Source organism: Leopardus geoffroyi, chromosome C1 (assembly GCF_018350155.1).
Source record: "Leopardus geoffroyi isolate Oge1 chromosome C1, O.geoffroyi_Oge1_pat1.0, whole genome shotgun sequence".
Classification (NCBI taxonomy): domain Eukaryota; kingdom Metazoa; phylum Chordata; class Mammalia; order Carnivora; family Felidae; genus Leopardus; species Leopardus geoffroyi.
The window spans coordinates 108,723,120-108,750,083 of record NC_059328.1 but is presented as its reverse complement, the minus strand read 5'-3'; the positions used below and the strand labels follow the sequence as shown (position 1 = coordinate 108,750,083).

The 26,964-nt window shown below is 50.7% G+C and overlaps 1 protein-coding gene across 8 annotated transcripts in view; it reads right to left on the bottom strand.

Annotated features, from left to right (window-relative positions):
- Window positions 1-1,693: 1,693 nt before the first annotated feature.
- Window positions 1,694-26,964, bottom strand: part of ARHGEF4 (Rho guanine nucleotide exchange factor 4) — a 293,183-nt gene continuing 267,912 nt past the window's right edge. For 2 of the 8 annotated variants that reach the window (XM_045479326.1, XM_045479330.1), the window contains 10 exons: window positions 24,180-24,352; window positions 12,191-12,370; window positions 10,978-11,154; window positions 10,725-10,904; window positions 8,335-8,567; window positions 7,914-8,043; window positions 6,331-6,462; window positions 5,320-5,563; window positions 4,521-4,598; window positions 1,694-3,939 (listed from right to left, as the gene is read on the bottom strand). In XM_045479326.1, the coding sequence (XP_045335282.1) occupies window positions 3,788-3,939; window positions 4,521-4,598; window positions 5,320-5,563; window positions 6,331-6,462; window positions 7,914-8,043; window positions 8,335-8,567; window positions 10,725-10,904; window positions 10,978-11,154; window positions 12,191-12,370; window positions 24,180-24,352 (1,679 nt within the window). In that variant the 3' untranslated portion in view covers window positions 1,694-3,787. Of the gene's footprint in view, window positions 3,940-4,520; window positions 4,599-5,319; window positions 5,564-6,330; window positions 6,463-7,913; window positions 8,044-8,334; window positions 8,568-10,724; window positions 10,905-10,977; window positions 11,155-12,190; window positions 12,371-16,032; window positions 16,202-16,476; window positions 16,779-24,179; window positions 24,353-26,964 lie in introns of those variants that run through there. The other 6 variants (XM_045479327.1, XM_045479332.1, XM_045479333.1 and 3 more) reach the window with 6 other exon arrangements.

The following is a 26,964-nucleotide window of genomic DNA, read 5'->3' as shown; positions in this document are numbered from 1 at the left end:
TATGATAATGAAAGGTAGATCTTATCTAGTAGGTAAGAATCTGGACATATGAATAGTAGCAAAACTATCATAGATTGTAATTTTAACAGCAGTTCCAGTAAAAATAATTAAGGAATAGAACTTTTATAAAATTGCATAATTTGATATCCCAAGCATAATTGTGGAACAGAGAAACGGCCTTTTTTTTGTATGTGACATTCCTAATTTGATACTCTTTCAGCTGAATTATGGTTCTTTTGGAAGTGGAGACAGGTAGGCAAGGACCTAATTCCTCTAAACATGAACGTCATCATCATGGATAATTTAAAAAAATCTTCTACAGCCTCTCTGCCAAGGATCAGGAGGCCTGTTTCTCTGCTTATGGAAGTTTTGTTTGGATCTGGGCCTGGTGACTTGAGTGTTTAGTGATGAGCAATGTTCCCATCAGCCCGCTGCCTCTGAGAAGTGAGGCCAACATCAGGACCAGGGCCATTCGTGGGAGGCATGAAGGCAAGGCGCTTCCAGAACCTTTTATGTCTTCTGTGTTAAATCTTGTCAGAACATTCTTGTTGGTATGGTTAATGAGGCCTACCAGTTGCTGTTCTGTGAATCTGTTTCTTGAGTGCTATGCAAATGTATTTATAGGACATGAGAGAGGTCTTGAGACTTGGGCTGGGTACTTGTTGGTGAGCATCCTGCCCTTCCCATTCTCGGCGTACAGTGCCTTGCTCCATCTGGTGGCACCATTGCTTCTGTAATAAGAGGAAATATATTCTTACGGCATTTTGGATATGCTGATATCTGGCACATGAGTTTCTGTGAGTGTGCCTGCCAGTTGGTGGTGAAAGGGTGGCACACACCAACCACATCAATATTGGGGCCTACTTCAAAAGGAAATCCACCCTTCTTCACCTGTTCCTATACACATTTGGAAACAGTATTACTCTGACTGGTTGGGCCACCTTCTCCCCACCTGGCAGCTAATGGCTGGATACCCTAGTCATCGCCAACCTGGGTGTTGCCCAGTCAGGACAGGATGCCTGTCTGACCCCTCAGCAGGCTCACGGGCAGTTTTAAGGGCAAGTGCTTGGAGGGTGAGGGGCAGCTTCTGGTTCTTTCTGGTGCTTTCTAAGGGTTGGGGGGTTCTCTAGAGAGGAGTGTGGTTGGCTCAGGGGAAGGGCAGACTTCTTAGCTGTTTCTAGCATATCTCAAATATTTGTGTTTTTCCCCTGAGCTGTTTATTATTCAGCCTGAGCTCTCTGAAGGTGCGTCATACTATTTTGAACAGACTTGCAGATGACGCGCTGCAGAGGAGGGTCTGATCATTTTGGGTAGAAAGTTGCAAAGTTGATCTTACGTGTTTTAGAGGATTTGTCCCCCCTCCCCCCCAACATTCATTTGAAGAACAGAAAACCCTAGGGGTAACCTTAAAGTTTACTCACTTGGGACAGGGAGACAGAGAGGCAGGCATCTGTTCAGGGAACCTGCAGTGGGTTTCAGGAAATGTGTGCTCCCAGGGCTATTGTGTTGGAGATGACCGGTGTCTCGTTTGGGCCTCCTGAGCCCTGTCAGTCTCCCATGGGTCCTTGTGTAGACTAGTGGTCAGTAAAATAGATGGGCTCTGCTGAGCTCCTGGCAGGGTTTAACGTGATGGCTGCTCTGAGGAGAGGTCCCAAGGAGCCACGTGGGTTATGACTGACTAGGAAATGGTTCCTTTTTTTTTTTTTTTTTTTTTTTTTAATGATTTTTAAATACTTTTTTTAGACCGTTTTCTTGGTACTTTTTTTAAGCTTATGTCGGCATTGTCTTCCATTGTTAAAGGCATCCCTCACCTCTGCATTGAACTTACGGTGTCAATCAATACAAAGGAATGGAACATCCATCCTGAGCCAGTTCCATTAAGTGTAAATTCATACTATTTTAATTTTTTATGCAATCTGATGAGTAGAGCTCAGATTTAAAATTCTTAAAAGCACGTTTATTGTAACAAGACTTGTTATGTATTAATACTGCAGTTTTCAATAAAGATTGACTTGTGTTGCATAGTGTGATTTTTATGGTTTTTTTTTTTTCCTGTAGGTTTTATTTTGAGGTGGCATGGCCTGGCTGGAAGGTGGTGTAGCTTCTTTCTAGTTAGGACATGCAGGGTTTGGGGGCAGAAGGCCTTGTGCTGGGCCGTGGTGACCTTGTGTGGTGTTGTGACAGCACGGTGTGTAAGGGTGTGTGGAGGCAACAGTTTGGGAAGACTGCTTCCTCAGGGGAAAGGGGAGGAAAGCTGACCCTGTTCCTTTTCTCTTGGTCTTGTGTCCTGGTCCCCATCCTGGAGGACACATTCTTCTCTATTTCATTGAAGAGGATGCTAAAACCCAGAAAGATTGCAGACTCCCAATCCCCCAAATTCACATTTGCTAACTTCAGCTAAACATGGACTCTGGGAGCAGTCAGGGAGCCAACAGGCTTCCAGGCCCCTGTGGTTGGAGGAGCCAAGCCAGCTGTATCCCATACCAGGACAGCTCCCAGACCACATGCTGTCCTCGCAGCTCCTTCTGAGCGTCTGAAGCATTTCTCCCGCCACCTTCGCTTCTTTCCACCAAAGCTCTGAGGGTATGGTTTGCAAGTAAGTGAGCTCCCACCACACTGGGCGATGCTGGGCTCATCCTTTCTGTTTAAGGAGAGGCCCAGGGCAGAGAAAGGTAACTGTCATAGGAAGGATGGAGCATGCAAAGGAGAAAATGCATAGACACAAATGGAAAAACCAGGGCCGACAGGTTATTTTTCATGTTTCTTTATGAAATTATGTGGCTTCTGGCTTGGAGAAGGTATAGTGCAAGAGTGACTGACTGTACATGCTGCTGAATTCCCTTAGGCCAGAGGGGCAGCTCAGTGTTCCCACACCCCCAAGCCAGGTTCTGGCTGTACTTGTACCCTTCTCGGCAGGACATGGGCTTCCCTCTTAACTCACATGCTCACTGGACTCTGGGTTAGTGGGTCAGTCCTGGATGCTGGGCCACAGAATTCAGTCCTTATGGCTTCTCACACTCACTTAGGGTAAGGCAATCTTTCTGTGTCACTAATAACAATTATTTTTCCCCAATGTTAGAAAAACAGAACAATCCAGACAAACTGGGAGCAGGTTCTGGAGTCAACCCACAACTACACGTGGACTGGTCACAAACCCTGACAGAAGTATGCAGTGACTATGGTTTTGTTTTCTTTCCACTATAAACACATCACAAGTGAAGAGGGTGTCCAGCAGCCAGGAGTGTCTAGTGAGGGACTGGGAGGCAAAAGAGTTGGGCTCTGGGCCCGACATTTTTGTGCACAGAATTCCGGTTCCCACCCTCCAGGGATGCAAGTTGCCTGGCACCACCAGCTGGGGACCAGGGGCCTGAAGGAGGACAGAGGGGCACACAGCCCAACTTTGCAGGGGCTGAAGGCAGTCTGCCCAGAGACAGCAGGAGGAGGGATAATAAGATGTCCAGAGAAGAGGGTCCAGAGTGGCCAGTCCTCTCACGCGTGTTGGCCTGGCCGGTGGCTCTGAGCTGTGGCTCCCAGGAGGCCCCATAGAGGTCCAGAGGATGGCGGAAGGCTCACTGCTGTGGGCCCCTGCCCCTCCAGCTGGTGTCTTCAGTGCACCAGTGGTGGGGAAGAAACGAAGAATGGGGCACTGAGCAGTTCCCTCTCTCAGCCTGTAACTTCCAGTGCACATGACAGGCAGAGGAGGCCACATGCTGTGGGCCTCAGGGAGAAAAAGCTGGAGGCCCACTGGAGGGACAGGTCCATATGGTGCTGTCGGGTGGGGGCTGGCTCACTTGCGGAACGGTGCCAGCCGGCTAATGCTGTGCCAGAAGGTGGATGGCTTCCGCTTGGGCTCTGCCAGTACCAAGACCTGTTGCTGGGGCAGGCTGGCCGGCAGTGCCGGGTGCTTCTGGCGTGCCAGGTAGTAGGGCCGGCTGAGGGCTGAGCAGGAAAAGAAAGCAGGGATCATAGGTGCCTAGGGAGCCAGGTGTCACATGGCAGAATGGCAGCCTCTGCTTGGTAGGGGGTGCGGAATGGGTCCCATCCCATGGGAGGGAAGTTCCTTCATGGGGCTGACCACATCCAGTGGCCTGAGCCACTGTAGAGGGGATGGCCAGGAAACCTGGGATGGTGTGGGGCCCTGGAGCTTCTCCATGGCGCAGGCCCCTTGCCAGGCATTTATCAGCTCTGTTGGAATGGGGATATGGGCTCCTTGCCAGGAGGTTGTACGGAGGCCTGCCAGAAAGCAGTCCTGCCTGGGGAGGTGTGCTGTCATTAATGCTACTGCTCTGGGGGATGTGAGGGGATTGAGAGCAAAATTATCAACTGCACACTGATTAAAGCTTTGTCACCAGTGGCCCCTTACCACCAACCTTTGGGAACAAACACCTGGAAAGGGCAGTGGGCAGCAGATGGGACCTACATGCTAGCTGGCTTTGTTCTGGGGGTCAGAGAGGAGTTTGATCTTGATCAGGTAGTAGGGCCAGGCTGCTGTGGGAGGAGGTAGGGTACCATCCACTTACCTTTGGGCTTTCCGGTGGCCTGCTGCTTGCTGGCATTCAGCATGGCCTGCTTCCTCTGCAGCTCGGTGATGGAAAAGCCTGGAGGGAGGACCCCAAATGAGACCTCTGCTTGACCTCTTCTTATTTTGAGGACTTGACTTCCACCTCCTCCCCCTCCCCAGCCAGTGTTGCTCTTGTCCTGTGCCTCTCGGCACCTGGTGTATCCTGCATCTCTCACAGAGTCTGGTGTCCCATCATGCTGCAGATACTCAGTATCCTGCTCAGCCAGCCTGCCTTGGCCAACCAGGCAGAGGAGATGCTCAGTGGGCCCTCCCTACATCCTTGCCCTACCCCATCTCTCACCCAGACCCAGTCCTTGATGTATTTATTCAGCATCTAGTGTCCTTTCCACTATGGTGGAGGCTCTTTCCCAGACCAAGAGCCAATCTGGTCATTCTGAGTGTGATGTCCAGGGGCCCATGGAGAGAAAAGGAATGCAGCAGGGAGGTATCTTGCTTATGTTGGGGTGGGTGAGGTTTCTCAAAGCCCATGCCCAAATCCTACTTGAATGCTTTGTGCTGGAAAGGGGCCTCATCAGGTCTCTGCAACTGAGAAGGCCCCCACCTTATAGAGTGTGTGTGGTAGAAAAACCTGGACAGGCCAACAGACCATGCCATGCCTTGGGGCTGAAATGAAGAGCTGCCCTGGGTTGTGGCACATGGCTACCTCGCAGTCTCAAGGTTGTCCTGACCTTGCATTCAGGGGTGAGGAGGGCTGGGTGGGCCCTCACAGTGGATCAAGGCTGAGTGGGATCTCGCACCTGTCTCCTGGTCCAGCCGCACCTGCTCCCTCTCCCTGGCGAAGGCCTTGAGCCAGCGTTGTTTTTGCTCAGGCTTCCTGGCACACAGCAGGTGACTCTCTCCCGTGGTGCCGCAGAGCAGACGGAAAGCATTCTTGACACTCACGTGGAGGTCTCGATCTTTCCCGTCCTCCAGGTCCACCACCTCCAGGCCATCCATGTCCACTCGGCCCTTATAGTACAGCACATCCCGGCGGAGAAGGTCCTACCAGAGACTCTGTGAGCTCCTGCTCTATATCCTGCTTTTCAAGTCCTTACCTCTCAGGCCTCTGAACCACTCTCCTGACCTGTTTATGCCTCACCCCCTGCCCTGCAGTCAGAAGGGCCAGCGGGCTGCACACCCACTTTCCCAGCAGATGGTAAGCTCACAAGGGCAGAGTGTGGTGTGGCCCACAGCTGTGTGCTGAACCCATGCTGGAGGAGCCTCGTGCCTTCAGTGAAATTACTGACTAGCCTGGAGGGCACCCACTGCCTCACAGAGAGGCAGCCATGGAGACAGTGGGTCAGGGCCCATACTGCACAACAGAAGAGTACCGGGCCTACCGGGCCGGGCCCAGTATCAGTTGACCGGGAGGGCTTCCTGAACAGGGCCACTTGGGCCATGTGCTGAGAGGAGCAGAAGCTAACGGCAAAGAAGAGGCAACAGGAGCAGAGGATGCCAGGGCTCAAGGGGAGCTGAGGTGGCTTTAGAAGCAAGCAGAGGCTAGGTCATGAAGGAGGGTGTTCTCAACAGCACTGGACCCTGGTCAGACTGTGAGGGCCACCCCATGGTCCTCAGGCTACTTGGCTTCCTTCACAAACAGCGATCCTCATCCTGGCCCTATGGGCCTGAACAGGGAAGGGCCTGCTGTACTGAACGTCCTCAGGACGTGTGTGGCTCCTTTTCTCTGGCAGCTACTCCCAGCCCCCAGCTTCACCCCCTCCACTCCCGCTCTGAACGGCTCATCCAGCAGGGCACAGCAGCTCTGGTACCTTCTTGCAGTAGATGAGCTGGTGGTCAAAGAGGAAAAACATCCTCTGCTGGCTCTTGGCTTGTGGTTGTGTAACACGGGTCAGCTCCCCCGAGTAGATGAGTTCCGAACTCCTGACCAGGAGATCTTCCCCCTGGTGGACCCCAAGGAACACTATGAGCTGAGTGTACCCAAACTGGGAATTCCCCTCCACTGGGCACTGCCCCCTGCCTCTGTCATGAGTTGGGCAGGCTCCCCACTGGCCTGGTCTGCCTGTGGCCCCCACTGGGCTAGGGTCTGAAGTGAGCAGCAGGCCACAGAGGGAAGGGTTGCTCTTGAAGCCCAAGGCAGTGGTGGGCACAGTGGGGTGTTAAGGAGTAAAAAGGTGGTTTAACCTACAAGTTAGTTGTCTCTGCAAAATGGGGCCAGTGACGGCCAGTCATGTGCACACTTGAAATGTGGCTGATCCCTATTGTGATGTCATGTAAGTAAACACCAATTTTGAAGACTTAGTATAAAGAATGTGAAATATTTCACTAATGATTTTGTTGCTTACACGTTGAAACACTTTGGATATGCTGACTTAAATAAAACATTATTAAAATTAATTTTACCTGCTTTTTTTCTGTTTCTAGATGGCTATTAGAACATCTAAAATGACCCATGTGGCTCCCATGATACTTCGATTAGACAGTGCTATGCTCAAGAATAATTAGACCTGGCTCAAGTCACCTGTGAGCCTTGTCTTTAGGGGCTTATGAAGTTTTCTTAGCTAAATGTAGTTAGTACCTGAAGCTCCATCATCAGACCTCAAACTTTCAGGCTGAGCCAAGCCTCACTCTGGTTCCTCCTTAGAAAATGCAAACCATAGCCAGTTCTTGGCAGCCATTCAGTTTGGGATGAGTTTGTAGGGGTCCGTAGCCAGGCCTAGGCCTCAGAACCAGTCACCAGGAAAAGAAAACAAGCAAACAAAAAAACCCCAAAGACTACACTGCTCAGCCCTGCCACCAGGGATTCTAATTCTGTGTTTCTAGGGTGGGGTCCAGGAATCTGTATTTTCATAACATTTTATGGCTGGTGGGTGGGGGTGGAAAGAGCAGGATGGGAAGGCCTCTAAAGGACAGGAGTGTCCCCATTAGTTCAGGTCTCTGGGTGGCTTCAGAAGGCAAGACTGGTGGATATAAGGGGCATGTGCAAGCCTGAAGAATGGAATCAGGAATGGAATGAAAACCCATGGCAATCCGTTTTCGGTCATGCTGTGGCAGGCCTGAACCCTTCTGTTGGGAGTCCCAGTAGTTACTGCCACTTGGGGATCTGGCCTGTCCCTTGAGGGCTGAGGACTAGCTCCTCCTGCTGGGCCAGCTGACTGCACTGGGAGCAGCATCCTATGTCACACATGCTGGGCACTCTTGACCAGGAAAGAGGCCACCAGGCCTGCAGCTGCATGCTCCAGTGGGTTGGCCTGGGCAGAGGACCAGCTCTCCTACTGCCAGCTCCCAGAGCATGACTCCCACTTCAGCTCCTTCCTAGATTTTTCAAAGGCAAGCGTGATTTTAAAGCAAGGAGCCATGCCCCATGGTATTTTCCGAGCTGTGGGGCCCTCACCTCCCAATCCTCTATGGAGCTCTGCCACTGAGCAATCTTGTCAATGTTTTCAAGCCTCCGTTTCCGTTCGTTGATGAGCCGGGCCACATTCTTCATGGCATGTAAGGCTGCCTCCACATCCTTGAAGTCCCTGGGGCATAACAGACATGGAAGAAGGTTGTACTAGGGAGGGCAGAGAGGGGCTGTGGAGCTGCCTCCCCCTGGGGCTATGCCCTTGGCCGTTTTCACTTGTCAATGCCAGACGGTGAGTCTGGGCACCACAGAACTTAATATCCTATTTTTGTCCTCTTCTTTCATTTGTAATGACAGCATGTGACAGCAGGGACTATTTTACTATGTGCTGTCAGTCAGAACTCAACACTCTGGCTGACCCAAGGCATGAAGAGCCTCAGACTGCCCTCCCTCTCCAGCAGCCTCCTACCTGTGCTGGGGGGGTGTGTACTTGAGCAGCTCAGCCAGCTGCAGAGGGTACTTGCAGATCTTCTGTACCGGTGTCAGCAGAAAGCCATCCAGGGAGATATCTATCATCTTCTGCAGTAACCGGCAGGCCTCAAAGAAGTACACATACTTGCTGAGCTTGGTAAGCCTGGAGAGCTCCACACAGGCATTGGGGTGGTTGTTGCAGTACTCCGAGTAGATCTGGAAGTCCGCTTGCTGGGGGCACAGCTGGAGGTCAGGATGGTGACCTCCTGCTCCCTCAGGCCACCCAGGCAACTCGGGCACAGCATAGGAGAGGGAGCAGGGGCCTCTGTATTTCCCTCAGGAGCTGGGCTCAGAGGGCCCAGGCTCTCTCTACCCATGTCACTGGGCACAAGCTATGTGGAATTAGACACAGAGGTATTAGACACCTGAAAACTCAGGCATGTGTGTGTCCTGTCACCACCCAGATTTCTCAGCAGATATTTTGACTGTATGTCAGGTTTTTTTTTTGGGTGAAGTCAATGATGTTAATAAGGAAGCACTACCAAGGCCAAAAACTAGAAAGAGAGAGAGAAAGGAGAGAGAGAAGGAGGGAGAGGACAGGGGAAAGAAGGGAGAGAAGAGAAAGAAAGGAGAGACAGAAGGGGAAAGTGGAGTGGGGGGAAGAAGAGAGAGAAGGATAGAGAGGAGGGAGGATTGGGGGGAAGAAGGGAGAGAAAGGAGAGTGAAGGGGAGAGAAGAGAGGAGATAAAGAAGGAGAGAGAGGGAGAAGAGAGAGAGAGGGAGAAGAGAGAGAGAGGGAGGGACAGAGACAAGGAGAGAGAGAGGGAGGGAGGACAGAGAGAGAGAAGGATTGAGAGGAAGAGAGAGACAGAAGGAGATTAAGGGAGATTAAATGGCTTCCAGGGTCTATGGCTGTGCCCCCTGGTGTGTCACTTCTTCCTCACAAAGCTCTGGCTTCATATCTGGGCAGCCAGTGCCACTTTATCCATTCACCATGTGACAGATACATCCACATTGTGTGTGTATTGTTTAAAAAAAATTTTTTTTCATGTTTATTTATTTTGAGAGAGAGAGAGACAGAGCATGAGCAGGGGAGGGGCAGAGAGAGAGAGAGGGAGAGAGATCCCAAGCAGGCTCCACGCTGCCAGGGCAGAACCTGACACCAGGCTCAATCCCACGAACCACGAGATCATGACCTGAGCTGAAATCAAGAGTCAGATGTTTAACCAACTGAGCCACCCAGGTGCCCCTTGTGTGTGTCTTGAGACACACACACACATGAGGCACATGAGACTCACTGTGCCTTTTTTCTTTTCTTTCTTTTTTTTTTTTTTTCTTTTTGTTGTTGTTGTTCTATCTACTTGACCCAGAGAAAGACTGGGTCTTTAGTGACTAGGACTTCATGGACTTAGGTGGGAAAGGAGGGTAACAGCAGTAAGCCCACTGGCCAGTTGCTGTGATGGTCACACTGGGTAATGTCGATAAAGTGCCTATCCCTCCCTTCCAGCCCCATCACAACTCAGCCTGCTGCATAACCGGCTCCAAATCCCACACTCAGCTGCTCTGACCCCACTACCCATTCCTGCTCAGGGAATCTAAGGTCTCCCCTTCCAGTTCTCCTGCCACTGGAGCCAGGTAATAGGGCCCTTCCAACAGCCCCCTCAACCCCCACCCCCACATACACTGGTAGTAGCCAGGAAGGAACCCATATTGTCCTTGATGGGCTGGCCTTGGCATCCTCTACTCAACCCCACATAAATGCCACAGGAGACAGACAGAAACAAGTGCTTCCTTACCAGGCAAGGCCAGGAGTCCATCTAGCCCACACCATCCAATTAAATCCAATTAAATCACCAATCCAACTGGCATTTAGAGTGGAAGTGCTACACATTACACAAATTCCAGTTTTCTTACTGTGTGAGGAAGCCCAGAATCTGCTATGACAGCTCTGAGGATGCTCAGCAGGTGGCCCCGCCCAGCTTTGCCTTCTACTTCCTGTAGCCCAAGAAAACCTTTTCCGCTGATGCCTAAGGCCCCCTGCTCCAAGGAGCCTTCTCTGACTTGGTCTGCCTCCCAAAGAAGCAGAGACATTGCTGAAACAGCGCTGGAGGGTGAAGGCGGTTGGGTACTAGGGGAGTGGGGCCTGGAAGCTTCTGGGAAGAGAAGAGCAAGTTGCCTGGGCTTTTAGCCTGCAGGGCCCACTTCTGTCTGCGAGGAGGCAGGAATGGGAGCCAAGGGCAAAGGGCGGCTTACATGCTCGGGGGCCAGGGTGTGTGTGTGCAGGGGAGTGGGGACCACCAGCAAAGAAGGGCAGAGGGGGACTGCCTGGCTGGGAGGCCTGGAGAATGGGCCCTGGGCAGAGAGGTTGCTGGGGCAGGGCGTGCTCACGTGCTCCAGGAAGCAGGCGCCCAGCTCGCTCAGGTGGGGGCGCTCCCTGTTGAACCTCTGCTCTAGCGCCTTCACGAACGCCTTCTGGCACCGGTAGATGTCCTCGATGTTCCCAAAGATGATGCGCAGCTGTTCCTCGCTGAACATGTCAGCACGCTTGCGACACTGCCTGATGTAGCCCTGTAGCCCATGGCCCGTCAGGTCTCTCTCTGGTCCCCCCACGCCACCCTCCACACCTCCTGCTAGGCCTCACCTCGCAGATGTCCCGCAGATGCTTGATGTAGTCCCGTTCAGTGCTGAGGATCTCGTTGATGACGTTGGTCCGCATCTGGTCCTTGCTGCTCTGTGCCTCGGCACTTCCATCCTTGGCCCCGCCGTCCCCGGCCCGCAACGTGTCATCGTCGGCGGGCTCGTCCTGGTTCACCCGTAGCTGCAGGCAGCACGTGGCCAGTCAGTGCCCGGAGGGTCAGCCCCTGTGGCCCGCACGCGGGGGCAGTGGTGAACTGAGGCTGGGAGGAAGGTAGGCATGGCAGCCCCCTGCCCCCAACACCGGAGGCTCGCCAGCCCCTCCAGAGGCGCCAGCTTCTGTCCCTCTCCCTCTCTGTCGCCTTCTGTCCCCCTCCCCCTCCTGCGCTGGTGCTGGACTCCGTGCTGGGAGCAGAGTGGATGCTCACTCTTAGGGGGTTTCCGAACCAGTGCCTGCTCACTCCAGTCCCTCTAGGGCCTGTGACAGAAGTGAATGGGTGATTGGGGCCTTTCTGGCTCTGTGACCTGGAACTAGGACAGGCTTGGGGTGGACAATGGGCCGTTTATCCATGAGGTCTGGGGCAGGGGAAGCAATGAAACCCAAGGTCTGAGAACTCTACTCCCCACTGCCTTCTGCATGGCCTTTGAGGGTACCCGGTTCCTTCCTTGGACGCCAAAGGCCACCATAGGTAGGTTCTGGGTCTCCTCCCTGTGATCTCTTGTGCTAACGACTTAACTTGTCCAAGCCTCAATTTTCTCAGGTATAAGTGGCTGTTCCCAGCTCCCAGAGCGTTGCGGAAGTTTGAGATGCCTATCCAACTTTTCTGAAGTGTTTAGTAAATGCCTGATACACCGAGTTGTTTGTGGTGGTGGCATTCTAACATGCAGATTCCCCTTGGAGGAATCCACACACCATCGTTTCTGACCCATTCCTTTCTGCACACCAAGGGCACCCTGGTGGGAAGGGTGGGGCAGGCAGGAGTTTGTGATGGTCTGCGGGTGGAGGAAGGTTGTGTCACAATTCTGTGGCTGGCCTTCTTCACATCCCCATCCCCACACCTCCCATCTCCAGCCCGCAGTCTTGCAGTCCCAGCACAGCCATAGGTAGGTGGGGGTCCATGCCCAGCACCTCTAACCCCAGAGCAGTTTCAGGTCTGCACTTCTGAGCAGAGCCAGTTGGCTCCTTATGGACCCAGAGAAAGCATAGGCTGGTGCCATACCCGCACGAAGCTGGCTGGAAACCACCCCTCGCCATCAGCAACACGACCCCACCACCACTCTCTGTTGGTGGCATCCATTACTTCGATGACATCCCCAGCTTTGAAGCCCAGTTCCTGGTCATCCATGGTGACATGGTCCCAGAGTGCTTCAGCACAGACCACACTGCCATCACTGATGAGCTGTAGAGAGAGCCACAGATAGGCAGATCAGTGGGGTAAAGCTGCCAGGGACCTCCTCATGGGGCAGGGTGTTCCTGTTTTCTGCCCCCCCACCCCTCAGCAGCCCTGAGAAGAGGGGATCCTGACTCATGTTACAAAGGAGTGAACGGAGGCTCCTCCTGAGCCAGCCATTCTTCAGGGAACAGGACTATGCCCTGGGCATGTCTGGACTGGCAGGGCTCATGATGAAGCCTGAAGTGAACTTGACCACTAGAATACTGGTGAGCCACAGAATCTGAGAGGCAAGCATGTTGCTCACTCTCCTGCACAGGGCACACCTTCCTCCCATCCCCATTGGACTAGTGATTAAATTATTGTTCTCAGCTTCATTTACCATCTCTGCTCTGCTCTGTGATGCTGGGGCTGGGCACAGCAAGCTACATTTCTTCTGTGCCAGCTGCTCCCTGTTAGGTTCTCCAAATGTGGTGTTGGAGGGTACCACAAGGCTGGAGGGAGAAGGGCTTGCTCCCTCCTGCTGGCTTCTTGTGGACTTGCATTACCTGTGAGGTCACCTGGCAAGCAACAGCACCACTCCTCCCAGGGACAGCGGTTCCCAGCCATCACGGTAGCTGGATCTGGTTTGCAGTGTTTTTCCAACACTGGCAGAACCGGTCTCTTGGCCCTCCCCTGCCACGTCCACCATCACTAGCTGAGCAGCACCTATCCTTAGACTTCTAGGTCTCAAGCCCTACAGGATCCTCAGCTTTAATTACTCCAGCCTCTTCCCTATATTCCCTAGCTGTAGGAGAGGTAGGTTCACCTTGCAGCTGCTACCTCTGTAACAGATACCTCAGGATTGTTCTTGTGCACTTGGGTTATGGAGTCAAGTACTTTAAAACTGGCTCATAATTCTTTATATTAATTTCTCTCTGCTGAAATAACTTGGTGTGTTTCCTTACTCCAACATGGCCATGGACCTCACATCAGGAGCGATGCTCCTATCATGGACCTCACATCAGGAGGAGATGGAATTCCGTGCCGCCCCCCCCCCCCAAGCCCCCAGACAGCCCTTGTGCTCAGAGCTCCATTTCCTGTTGGGCTGATACCTGCTTTCCTGTAACATGGGCTCAGTTTCTGCTCCGTGAATAAAGAATGGCTCTGAGTGCTTAGGACAAGAGGAAGGGTAGACAGGGGGCTATACAAGAGGTGAGATCTATGCCCCTTTCTGCTGGGACCAAGTGTTGGTTCTATCACAGCCATGGGCTGGCTCTTTGGTTAAGCAGTCACTCCCTCAGAGCATCACCAGTCAGGCCGTCTGCGCCAACTCTTTCCTCCTCTGAGCTGCTTGCCTCTGCCCCCATTCATGAGTGTGAATCCTCCCTTGGCTTCAGGTCCAATGGGACCTTTCCTCGGTGCTCCCAGGGCAGTGTGTGTTCTGTTCTTCAAATTGAAATGGGAACCAGAGCAGGGCTGCAGCAAGACTAGCTGGGTCTTCACCTAAGAGTTCCAGTAGCTAAAATGTTTCCCCCAAACCCTGAATGGGCAGAGCGAAGGGTAGGGCAGGCCACCTGGTACCAGAGCCCACTCAGGCTGGAACCTTCCCTAGGGTAGGGCCTGAGCAAGCACATTCAGAAACCTTCAGTTTATGTGTTCTGGGAATGGAACCTACTCCAAACCCTGATGAAATCATTCCTCAGAATGATTATATGCACATTTACTCTCAAGCAACAGCCATTCAGGGGCTGCAGATGCCCAAGGCCCACCAGAGACCACAGGCACCAAGCACTGGGTTATTTCTGGGGGGTTGCATGCCTCCTCAAGGGACCATTGCAATCATCCCAGCTAAAAAGACATACTACAGGTATGTCCTCTTCTGCAAGAAGGCCTGGCCCCCAGGATCAAGACCTCCTGGCTGCAATATGACAAGATGAGACCAGAGGACTCAGCAAGGCATCATGAAAGGAGCCAGCATGCTGTACCTAGGGAGCAGGCACTAGACTGGGCAGCCCATAGCTGGCACAGTCCACACAAGCAGGCTACCACTCCTGGCCTTGAAAGATCTTGCCTGAAGACGAGGAAGAAACAGAGTACTCAAGGGTGGTGTGGGTGAGCCAATGAGAATGTGGGCTGCAGGTGAATGTCCTCTTTCAGGGACAGTGATCACAGGTAAGCATGTGCATCAGGACCGAAGGTGTGTGTGACGATGGATGAGTGTGGGCATAAAGACAGAGGGTGTGTATGACATCAGGCAAATGTGTGCATCATGATGGAGGGAATATGTGACTATAGGCTATTTGGGTAGTTTTGATCCTTGAGAGGCGGGTGTTCTGAGACCCCCCTCTTCCTGCACACACCCTGACATGCACCTGCCAACACACATTTACATACTCACTAACAGGATGCTACACTTTGATCTCTGGAGAACAGTATGCCATATTGCAGGTATATGCTCTCCACCCTCAGTTCACACCAGCTACATACACATGCAGGTCTCTAGGACAGCATGGATGCTGCCTTCACTGCTAGAGCCCAGGCAGGGAGGAAGCAATGCAGACATACCCACACAGCCCAGCTTCCCACCATTTCTCTTCCCAGGTTGTTTCCTACTAATATTAACCAGGCCAGGTGCCTCCTCCTAACTCCAGGTTTCCCCAAGTGAGCTCTGAGCAAAAGCCCCTCTTGTAAGGCCCAATGACTCCCCCTTCTGCTTTATTCTGCCAGCCCTTGCAGAGAGGTGCACATCCTACAGAGTGGTTTCCTGTATAGCTATGGGGGGAAGGGCTCCAGGTATGGGACAAACAGGTAAGGCTTCCCAGAGAGACCATGGTTCCTGACCTTTATGGACAAGCCCCAATACCTGCCTTGTCCAGTTATCCAGAAGCCCTTGGTGGTGGTGGTGGTGGTGGGGTTGGTCACATTTGTCACTTTCTTGTCCTAGTACCTTGCTGTGCACAGGAGTTAGCCTGACAGACTCACAGTCTTCAGCAAATCCCCTGGTCTCCCTCACTGATGCCCACAGTAACCATGTGCTCTCCCTGGGCCACAAAGCTCCTCTATAGATCCACAAAAGGGCGGCACTCTGTCACCAAGATAAAATATAGCTCCAAAAGGTCAGACATGCATTCTACCTCCAGGATAATCCAGAGGCCATCAGGGCCCACACTAGATGGGTTTCTGGGCAGAGGCCCTTCCTGAAGCTCTCTGTCTGAGGTACCGCTGCACAGAAACCCAGATTTGAGTCCAGTAGGCTGAGGGGCAAGGGTTGCAGGTTCATTCTTGGCCTGGCAGTGGGGAGCAGAAGCTGGCTCTGAGACATGGGCTGTTTACCGGAGGCAGGTCGGGAGAGGGAGGGGGCAGGATCCAGTCTTGTGCCCTGGAGACTTTGACAGGCTGGAGGAAGCCAGGCTTTACCTCAAAGCTGCTCTTGATGACCACTCACCACCCTTCCCACCCTGTCCTATCTCCTCCTCTCTCTCACACATGCCAACCCTGTCCTATCTTCTCCTCTCTCTCACACATGCAGGCCGGCGGAGGTTTCCAATCAGACAGTCTGGGAAGGAATATGGCTTAGCTCCTCCAGGCCGCGGCCCAGCAGGGGAGAGGGGGTGTTCAGAGTGCCCACGTTCCAGGGATGCAGGCAGGGCTCTACCCGTAGTAGCGGCACGCTGGCCGAGACCACTAACCTGGATAAAGCAACGGCAGATGACACGTGCACAGGAGCCCACTCATCTCCCCATTTTTCAACCCACACAGAAACGCATGTCCAGTTCCGCGCACACGGCAGTCACACGTACACTTTCCAGACAACCACAGCCAGCAGTGTCCACAGCTGCATCCGCATCCTCAGTTACACGTAGAGACGCGCCATTTTATGTCCACGCACACGTTCACGGCACAAAGGACAGGCAGAAGAACCCCGTGGCACAAGGGTCACCAAGCCCCAGAGTCACCTGCAGGGCCGCACCACCCGGGGGACGCACGCACACACCGGGCCGTGGCACATGGAGCTGGCAGAGGAGGGGGGGCACCAGGGCCAGGCGGGGTCAGCCGGCGCACCTCCGGCCACTGCGGGCACTGAGGAAGACGCGGCTGAAAAGGAAGATGCTCCGCGGCGCGGCGCCACTCACCCCTGCGCGATCCCCCGCGGCGCCCTGCCCGGGCGGTCAGCGGAAGGCCAGCAGGAATATCAGCACGACGTTGATGAGGACCAGGAGCGCCAGCACGGCGAAGACCACCACGCGCTGGGCGCCGGGGGGCAGGTTGCAACGCAGCAAGGCGCGCAGGGCGCTGCCGGGCGCCGCGGGGCGTCGCCGGGACTGCGGGGCCCTGGCCATGGCCCCGGCCTGCCAGCCCCGTGCGGCCCGGAGATCCCGCCGCGATAGGGCGGGAGCAGGGCGGCCCGGAGCGCCCGGAGGGGGGCGGAGCCGCTGCGGTCGCCGGGCCCGGGGCTTCTCCAGCTCAGCTCGCGACGTGCGCACCGCGTCTCCAGGCCCCGCAGCCCTAGCAACCGAGCCGGCCGCAAGGGCGGGGGAGCCGGGGTGGGAGGGGTGAGGAGGCTCGGGCGTGCCAGGCGGCCTGCCCGGGGCGCCTCCTGACGAGGAGGGGGGGGTTCCTAGGGGGACCTAGACGCGCTCCTGGCGATTGGGGACCCCGCACTGACCCGGCGCGGAGGGCCACGCTGCGCTCGGGGCAGGGCGTGGGAGGAGGTGCGTGGGGGGTGCCTCAAGGCTTCACAGTATTGGGGCACCGGGCCATGGGGATAAGCCAGGGGCTCTGATCCCTAATACCAAGAGCTGTCGTGGCCCCCACTTCAGGAGTCAATGCATCTCGCAAAGGTCAGGTAATTTGCTCACTCATAAAAGCGCCTAGGAATACAGGGATGGTGGAGTCAGGACAGACTGAGGCATCACCCACATGGAGGTGCTCCAGGAAGGTCCTGACTCAGGACTTCTTACTGACCCATCCCAGCAGCATTTTGTTCCTTTGGGAAAGCAGCTGGCTTCTTCAGTGGCTACTCCCCTTCTCGCCCCCCTCCCCCCCCGCCACCGTTTTATTGAGGTATAACTGACAAAAATTGTATATATTTAAGAGATATAATTTGATGTTTTGAAATAGGTATACATTGTGAAATAATCACCACAATCAGGCTAATTACCCTATCACCTCTCGTGTGTGTGTGGTGACAACAATAAGATCTAACCACTTCACACACTTCAAGTATACAACACAGTACTCCTTAACTATGGTCACCATGCTGCACATTAGATCTCCAGAACTTAGTCATCTGGCACAACAGAAACTTTGTATACTTTGGCTGACATGTCCCCATTTTTCCCTCCCTCAACTCCAGGCAATCCCCTGTCTATCATCTGCTTCTATGAGTTTGTTTGACTTTTAGATTACACATATAATAAGATGACACACTTTTCATCTTTCTGTGTCTGGCTTATTTCACTTAGCATAATGTCCTCCAAGTTCATCCGTGATGTCACAAATGGTGGGCTTTCCCTTTTAAAGGCTGAATAATATTCCATGGCATATAAACCACATTTTGCTTGTGCAATCATCACACAATGAATGCTTAGGTTGTTTCCATGTCTTTGCTACTGAATAATGCTGCAGAGAAGACGGGAGTGCAGATATCTCTTCGAGATCCTGATCCCATTTTCTTGGAACACCCACAAATATGATTGCTGGATCACATAATAATTCTATTTTAAATTTTTTGAGGAGCTTCCATACTGGCTGTACCAATCTACATTCCCACCAATAGTTTATAAGGGTTTCCTTTTCTCCACACTGTCACCAACACTTATCCTTTTGTCTTTTTAATAATAGCCACTCTAAGAGATGTGAGGTGATACCTCATTGTGATTTTGGTTTGCATGTCTCTGATGATTAGCAATGGTGAACATCTGTCCATATACCTGTTGGCCATTTTGTATATCTTCTTTTGAGAAATGTCTATTCAGGTCCTCTGTCCATTTTAAAAATGGATTATTTGGGTTTTTTGCTACTGGGTTGTATGAATTACTTATATATTTTGGATATTAATCCTTTATCAGATATATGGTTTGCAAATACATTCTCCCATTCCACAGATTGCCTTTTCACTCTGTTGATAGTTTCCTTTAATGTACAGAAGCTTTTAGGCCTGGTGTAATCCCACTTATCTATTTTTGCTTTTGTTACATGTGCTTTTGGCATCATATCCAAAATAACATTGCCCAGACCAATGTCGAGAAGCTTTTCCCTATTTTCTTCCAGTACTTTTGTGGTTTCAGGTTTTTGGTTTAAGTCTTTAATCCATTTTGAGTTGATTTTTGTGTATGGTGTGAGTTAAGGGCCCAATTTCATTCTTCTGCATGTGGTTCAGCAGCTTTTTAAAAAAATCCTGTGTCAGCTATGCAGGAGTATCCTATGTCAGCTCCTATTATGCTCCCTCCTGGGGAGTTTCCACTGCCTCCCTGACAGAGGCTGTACACTTAGCAGGTGTCTATCATTCCATCCACAAAGATGTGCTCTGTCACAGTCACCATGCCCCTCTGATGGATCAGAAGGATGCAGCCAAGCAGGCCAAGGAGACTTAAAAGCAGATCAGAAAGACCTGCTCAGAGATTTCCAGGCTCCATGCTCAACACTATGGCCTCCTGGGTCAGAAGGAGTCATGGAATTTGTGCAAAGGCAAGTGTTCACACATGAGTGACTTTGTTTCCTGTATATTGAGGTTTCTGTGTGTTAGTACTACATGCATGTGAGTGAGTACAGATGAGTCACCTGTGGACACCACCATCCTGCTGAACACCCCAAGCAGGTGCCGGGATATATGTGCGCATGTGGGTACCTGTGTGTGTGCCAGGGGAGGGCTAGGATTACATCTAGAGAGGCTGGCTGCCCTCCTCAGATCTGAAGGTTCTGTTCCCATCTGTCTGGTTGTGAGGGGAAAGTCATTTTTCTGTTTCTCTTCAGTTCAGAAAACTAGGCTCAAGATTTGCTCCTTCAATTTCTCAGGAGGATAGTGGGGTAACAGAAGGCATCAAAGGCTCCCAGCCACCCCAAATCCCAGGGCTCCTCTGTAAGACTGTGTGACATGCCCTCTTGGTAGGGTGTGGCTCAGAAGTCCTGACTTTAGGCCAGATGTTTCATTGTTCCCCTGTGGTTCCAGAGCCACTGGACAGCAAGGAAGGAAGGCACAGAGGACAGTTCTGGGAATCCACTGGTCAGCACAGTGCTGAGGGCTGTGGGTCTATAGCACTCTACCTGACGCTGTACTGGCCCCAGAGGCCTGTTTTAGGGCTTCAGCCATGGCCCATTTCTGGAACAAGACCTCTGTCTCCCCTGTAGCTGACCACCTTGGGGCAGAAGAACCTCTGAACCTGGGCTGGAACCAAGACCTAAGAGGTGGCCACTGCCTTGCCGGGCAGCACCCAGACTTTTGATCCTGGTGAACTGGGGTGATAGGAAACACAATGGCAATGTCCTTTTTGTGTATGTTTCATGACCAAAACAGCAAAGCCAGAAAAGCTTGAAAGCAAAGGCCTTGGCCCTTGAGGGGTTCAAACTGGATGGTTCCAAGCCAGGGAGGGGAGGGTAAGTGGAGGAGGTAGCAGGGAGTTGCAGGGAGGCACTGCCAGTGGCAGGACTGGCACGGAGATGGACAGGTGACATAGGTGTTTGGACAGATGAGGGATAAGCCCCCAGCACTGTGGCTTGGGGACGGATGAGGAAAACTGCTCTGGGTGTGCTGGCCACCAGACAACTTACAGTCCTGGCCCAGGGTCTCCTGCTACCCCATCTCATGGAGAGTTAAGTGAGGTTGTTGTCCAACAACAGGGCATTAAAGGTATCTGGGGCACTGACCAGTATCAGTCTCTTCCTTTGGGCTGGTGCCAGAAGGGGTACCAGAGCCAGGTAGGCCTTGGGATGGATCTCCAGGCTCACAGACACTGGGGAAGACAGAAACACCTGGAGAGAAGGTCAGACTATCTCCATGGAGGGGGAGGTCATAAGCTGGCCTGGTGTCCTGAGTGTCCTCTTAGTGTTCCACAAAGAGTTTCTGGGAGCTTGAGGATGGCAAGACTGTCTTCTATCCTCAGGTTACCCTATGGCCTGTGGGCCAGGACAGTCCTGCTTCCCACCCGCTGTGCTGGCCTAATTATTGGTAGAGCTCCTATTATGCTCTAAGCCCCAGGTTAGAGGACAAGATTTATGTCTGACTGCCCTCTAGTTCACACTTATCTCTTCTCAGCAGGAGGATCCAGGAACTGTCCTTGGCACGCCCCCTCCATGCCCTCCTAGAGCAGGGACATCAGGTGCTTGGAGCAGACCTGGATACAATAAGACCCTCAGAGCCAGAGTCAGATAGTGGGCAGAACTAGGGAAGACTGGCTCCACACATGCGCCCTTTGTTAATGCAGCCATGACCTGGCCCCCAGGGGAGATGCTGCCACCCACAGCACAACGGAGGGGGCATCAGAAGACCCCAGGCCAGGAGCCATGCCCTCCCCTCCTCTGGTCCCATCTCACAACTGGGCGGAGGGTGGGGGCGGTGTAGGACTCGTGGAAATGAAAAGAAGACACCTCTTCCTTTCAGCCCTCAACCCCAGAAAAAAATCCTTGGGCTAATGATACCCTCAGGCCTGACTCCAGCCCAGCAAAGTATGCTCAGAGCCTCGTGAGGCAGGGAAAGGCTGGGAAAGGCCGGGAAGAGGGTGAGGAATTGGGCAAACAGACATAGGCCTCAGTCATGGGCATCTGGACAAGGTACCGGACCGCATGACGCTCAAAAAAAAAAAAGGAACACTTCTAGGCACTGCAGTTAACTCATGTTGCAGGGTCTGGACTATCACAAGGCGCAAGGCACAAGTGAGATGCAGAGAATACAGAATGAATATGATATTGTGTCCCTTTTCACTTTTGTCAGCGCACAGACATGCACTGTCTGTCCCCACCCTCAACATTCCTATATATTCTGTATCCCAGGGCCTGGGACATTACTTGACAGTAATTACATGCTCAGTAAATATGTCACATGCATTCAACACACACATATACACATCACACTCATAAACCTGCATGTGCATGTGTTTGTGAGCACATGCACTCATTTCTTCTGTACCCAGAATACAAAAATGCTTCACTATTCTCCCCTATGTCTACTGCGCTTTGAACTGGATGGTTTGAACTCTCTTCTGTTTAGGAAACTGAGATGTGGTGTCTTCTTCTGAGGTCAATACAAACACGAGAAAGTGTCACAATTTAGAACATGATATGTGTGTCTAAAAAATATAAGTGAATATGTGATTTTAGAGCAAGATAAATATTCTTTAGTATGGACTTTTCTCTGACATCTGTTGCTGCTATAATCTCTAAGTATGAAACTCATGTTGACCCTAGCAAATCAGCTTGCCACACATGTGAACCAGCAGTGAGTGCTGGTGTGTTCAGGGCATTCATGGTGGGGCTTCACTGCTCTTGGAAGACCAAGTGAAGTAGCCTTATTGCAGAATCACCTTTTATATCTCTTCAGTTTCTGATAAAGTGGGTCTATTCAATGCTGCTGACAAATGGGTGCTACCTTTCCTAAGTCCCTTATACACCTGGGTACAGTGACCCTCCTGTAGCTGCCAGTGCAGCTCAAGTGACACACCCATCCCACCAGAGGAAACTGAGGCCCTGAGGATTGGATGACTGGCCACATGTCCTCCACTGTCCAGTGGCAGGGTGGGGGGGGCAGATGCAGTGCTGCCAGCCTCCAAACCCAGGCCCTTCCCTTCATGCTATGTTGCCCTGAAAAGGGATCTAGAAGTGCTGGTGGGTCTCATGAAGGAGAGCAGCCTGGTGGACACTGACACCTGCATTCGCTGCTGCATCACTGGAGAGGGGCTCCCCAGTCTGACTGGCTGCCCTCCTGCATGATGTGACATGTCCTTCCCCACAGGGGCATGTCCAGGAAAGACAAGTACCCTGAAGCACCAAGCACTTTAAACATAAGATACAACATCACCCTCCGTCTACTCAGGAACCTCAAATACCAAGAAAGACCTTTGAACCAAACAAGAAACAAAGTCTCTAAGCAGCTAAAATAGGTGCTATCCAATTCATGATCTAAATTACCTTTATTTCCTTCATAGAGGTGCCCTCTGCCAGCAGCTATTGGTTCTCTTAGAGCACTCCTGGCTCTTGGCTTTCCTTATCCAAAACCTTTTAGAATGAATAACTTGTCAAGGGTCCCAGAAGCCACTTCCTTACCAGCAGCAAGATATGACAGACCAGAATTTCACCCTCAAGTAGGAGATACACAACTATGAAAAGCAGACACAAGACCTCTAACAATGCAGCACTGATGGCTAATCAAATATCCCCACAACTGTTCAGAGTCTCTAAAAGCTTTATGTTAGCATTCCTTCCTCACTATCATCCTCATTGCTGGACAACCCACCATATGCCAGGTTATCTATGTTATTTCAGTTAGTCCTTATGTAAGCTCATGGCTATCCTTGTTTACAGTTAAGTAAACCAGAATTCAGAGGGTTAGCTGCTCAGAGCTTTACACCAGGCAGAGTACTGGGCAGGGAGGAACTCCCATCCAGGAGTGGGAGGCCCCAAAGTCCGGATTCTCCCCTCTTACACCATGCTGCTCTCCACCAGGGCAGGGGCCCAAGACTGAGGAGGGCAGCCTGAGACTTCAAGAAAAACCATTATCTGTGAATTCTGCTTAAGAAGACATATTTTAGGACATCTTCCATTCAAAATAACCTATGAGAAGCACTTAAAGAAAGGCTTTATGTATTGGAAAAATCAACTTATTTAACTTATTTGAATATGTATTCTTTAACAAATGGATCTTGAATAAAGCATTATTCAATGACTGTTTTAAATCATTTATTCAGAGCTGGGCCTGGGGAAAGAGTTCATCCACCATCAACAGTTTGTAACCATCTGTCCAGTAAGTAGGTAATAAGGACAGGACACTCCTTGAGGGTTTCTGAGAAGCCCACCAGCCCACTCATTCACTCAATCTGTAAATTGATCCCTTCCGAGGTGTAAGATCCTGGGTGGTCAGATTCTGGTTTTGATGAAGCATTAATAGATAGTAGCTCATGACTAGGAAGAGAACATGGTGTTATGGATGTGGGTTATGGACCACATTATGTTTAATGCCCCCCACCCCCGAATTAAAAGCGAAGAAGGGGAGAAAATAGGAGTATAAGTGATAAAAAGAAAGGAGTCAAGGTCTCAAAATGTCTCTGTCCTTGGACAATGCAGAAGGAGTCCTCGGTATGGGAACCAGTTTTGCCTAGAGGAAGTTTGTCACTAATTTCTTCTGCGTAGGTAGGAACAGAAAGAGAAAAAAAAAAAAAGAGTAACTTGCACACAGTTGTCATAGCAACCATGATAAGTTTTGAGCTCTAGGAGTCAACAGGAAAGAAATCAATTTTCACTTGCCTCACTCCCCCCAATCCTGTCCTGAAAACTTCTTGGAGGGAGGGGGCTAAGCCCTGGCCTTCCTCCCACCAAGCAGAGTTCCTGCATCCAGGAATTGGGTAGGATAGACCAGTACACTTTGATTGTAGGTCCTGAGTCATGCCTGCCATTCTGGGTTCCCTGTAGGTCCATAAGGGCAGAGGGGTGGGCCCTGTATTTGGGTTAGCTCTGCTAGCAGATACCACAGGCTCAAATGGTGTTGTGTGCATGCTGGTGCCACTGCCATCTGCTTGGAACACAGAGCCTGTGGACATCTAGGTCTGTGTGAGCATGCTGGACTCATCCTGACAGCCAAGCCATCTGTCCCAGTCCCTTCCCTTCACCCATGCAGCCCTGGCCCTACCTCATTGATGGCCAGCTGCTCACCACCCCCTCCAGGGTGGCTGTAGTGGTGGCTGGAGCTGTGCAGGTCCTCATACAGGTCCTCCTCACTCCCTGCCTCGTCAGCACGGATGGCCGGGTCCAGAACTCCATCAGGGATAGCTGGAAGGAGAGACACCAGCTGGCAAAGAGGAGCTGAGGAAGAGGGACAGGCAGAGAAGGAGATGACCTTTTTCAGGATAAATGCTCCTTCGAGAGGAGGGAGAAGACCTGGGAACTAGTTTCTCAAACCATTTTTGCTGCAAAATCGTTGTCTAGTTGAAAGAGGGCACTGGTTGACTTTCACCCATCATTGTTAATCACCATTCAATTCCCACCAACTCCATAAACAAGGAAACTCATATGTCTGCCAGAGCATGGCACTCAAGAGCCCCTCCATCTGAACCAACATGCCAACTCTGATAGAAGGCCCTTAAGAATAATGCTAACTATTTATTATGAAATATATATATATATGAATATATGTATTTGAATATATATATATATATATATATATCTCCAAAGAAATATATAGTATATACATTTAAATATAGGTAGAAAATTAATAAAATGAACTCCCATAGTACTTACTCTGTTTAAGAAAAACACCAGAGTCTTAGAATTCAACCACCTGTATGCCCTACTCCAATTGCATTCCCCTCTCTTCTCTCTTTCCTTTAGGGCTATCCAATATTTCAAAGTTCCATAAATCATACCCATGCTGTATTTAGCATTTTTTCTGTCAAGTTTTGCGTGGTTTGACCTTACATAAATGGGACCATCCAGTAGCTTCTCTTTGACTGACTGACCTTTCTTTCTTCTTTCTTTCTTTCTTTTTCTTTCTTTCCTTTCTTTCTTTAATTCAACTTTTTTTTTTTTCTCAACAGCTTTTTTTTGGGTTATGCAGCTGTGACTGATTCAGTCTCACTGCTGCACAATCTTGCATTTTATGAATACGTCACATTTTACATACCCATTGCACTGCTGGAGACATTGGGTGCTTTTCTGTGTTGTTGCCAGTGTGAACGATGGCATTGCAAACATACCTACAAACCTCCTGGGCACATGTCTCAGAGTTTCACCTCGGACGGTGTTTCTCAACTCTTTCTCATTATTAACCCCTAAAGAGCCTTTTATACATGGATTTCCTAATCATCTCAATGAAAATTTAATACTACAAATATACCATATGTTTGTTTTATGTTCTGTGGCTCTTTGGAAAGCCACAAACTATCATAATACCTAAGGTTTTTGCCCCCTTTGGCAAAATTATTACCCCTGGTGTGAATTCATGCTCTAGGGGGCGTGTGCCCAGATTTGGCATTCCTGGGTTGTAGGTATGCCAAACTGTTTCCCAAAGCTATTCTACCACTTAAGACCTCCAACAGTGTGTATGAATGTTCCCACCACTCTGAGGACTGGCATTGTCAGACATTGTTGACAGGCTGATGGGTATGGAACCATATCTTACTGTGGTTTGAATTCACCCGTCTCTGATCACTAATGAGGTGAACACACCTTATCTATACTTATGAGTCACTAGTATCTCCTTTCATATGAAATATTTATGTCAACTGAGCTTGTTGGTCTTTAATGTAATCATTAATGTAAAAAAAAATTTATTTCTATGTATATATATATGTACATACACTGCTCTCCTTCTCCATACTAAATCTTTGTCACCCACATGTATCAAAAATATGGTCTCCCACTTTGTGGCTTGTCCTGTCTCCTTAAATTGCTTTTGATGAACAGAAGTTCTTAATTTTCATATAGACAAATTTATCAATCTTGTCCTATATGGTTTTGTGTTTAGGAAACTCTTCCCTACCTCAAAGTTACAATATTTTCCTATGTTATTCTTCAATGTTTTATAGTGTTTTTGTTTTGTTTTGTTTTAAGTAGGGCTCATGCCCAGCATGGAGCCCAACATGGGGCTTGAACTCATGGTCCTGAGATCAAAACCTGAGCTGAGATCAAGAGTCAGACACTTAACTGAGTGGGCCCCTCAGGTACCCCCTATAGTTTTTCTTTTGACATCAAGTTTTTATGCAATTGGGAATATATTTGTGTATTGTATATCGTGTATTGTGTGGGTTGGAATCTGTGGTACTGTGATTTATAATAAGAAATATATATTTGGTCTTCCACCCGGTCCAGGCAAAAACCTCCTAAAACCCTTGGGAATATCCAGTGATAAGAGAGATAAAGGTTTTTTGTTACATTAATCTGACTTCCAGAAAGCCCCTAGGTAACCTAGGGATGGGGATGGTTGCCAGGGGAAACAACCCTGAGATTAGAGGTTTAGAACTTTTAGTCCCATCCCCCAACCTACTTCTGGGGCAGGGAGAGGGGTTGGAGGTTGAGGTAATAGCCAATGGCCAATGATTTAGTCAATCATGCCTACATAATGAAGCCTCTATAAAAACCCAAAGGACAGTGTTTGGAGAGCTTTCTGGTTGGTGAACACACGGAGACTGGGAGAGTGGCATACCTGGAGAGGGCATGGCAGCTCTGTGACCCTTCCCGCATTACTTGCCTGTACATGTCTTCCATCTCGTTGTTCCTGAGTTATATCCTTTTATAATAAATCAGTAATCAGTCAGTAAAATGTTTCTCTGAGTTCTGTGAGCTGCTCTAGCAAATTACTTGAACACAAGGTGGGAGTCAGCTGGAACCTCCAATCGACAGCCTGTTGGTCAGAAGCACCTGGAGTTTGTGACTAGTGTCCAAAGTGGGAGAAGAAGGGTAGTTGTACAGGACTGAGC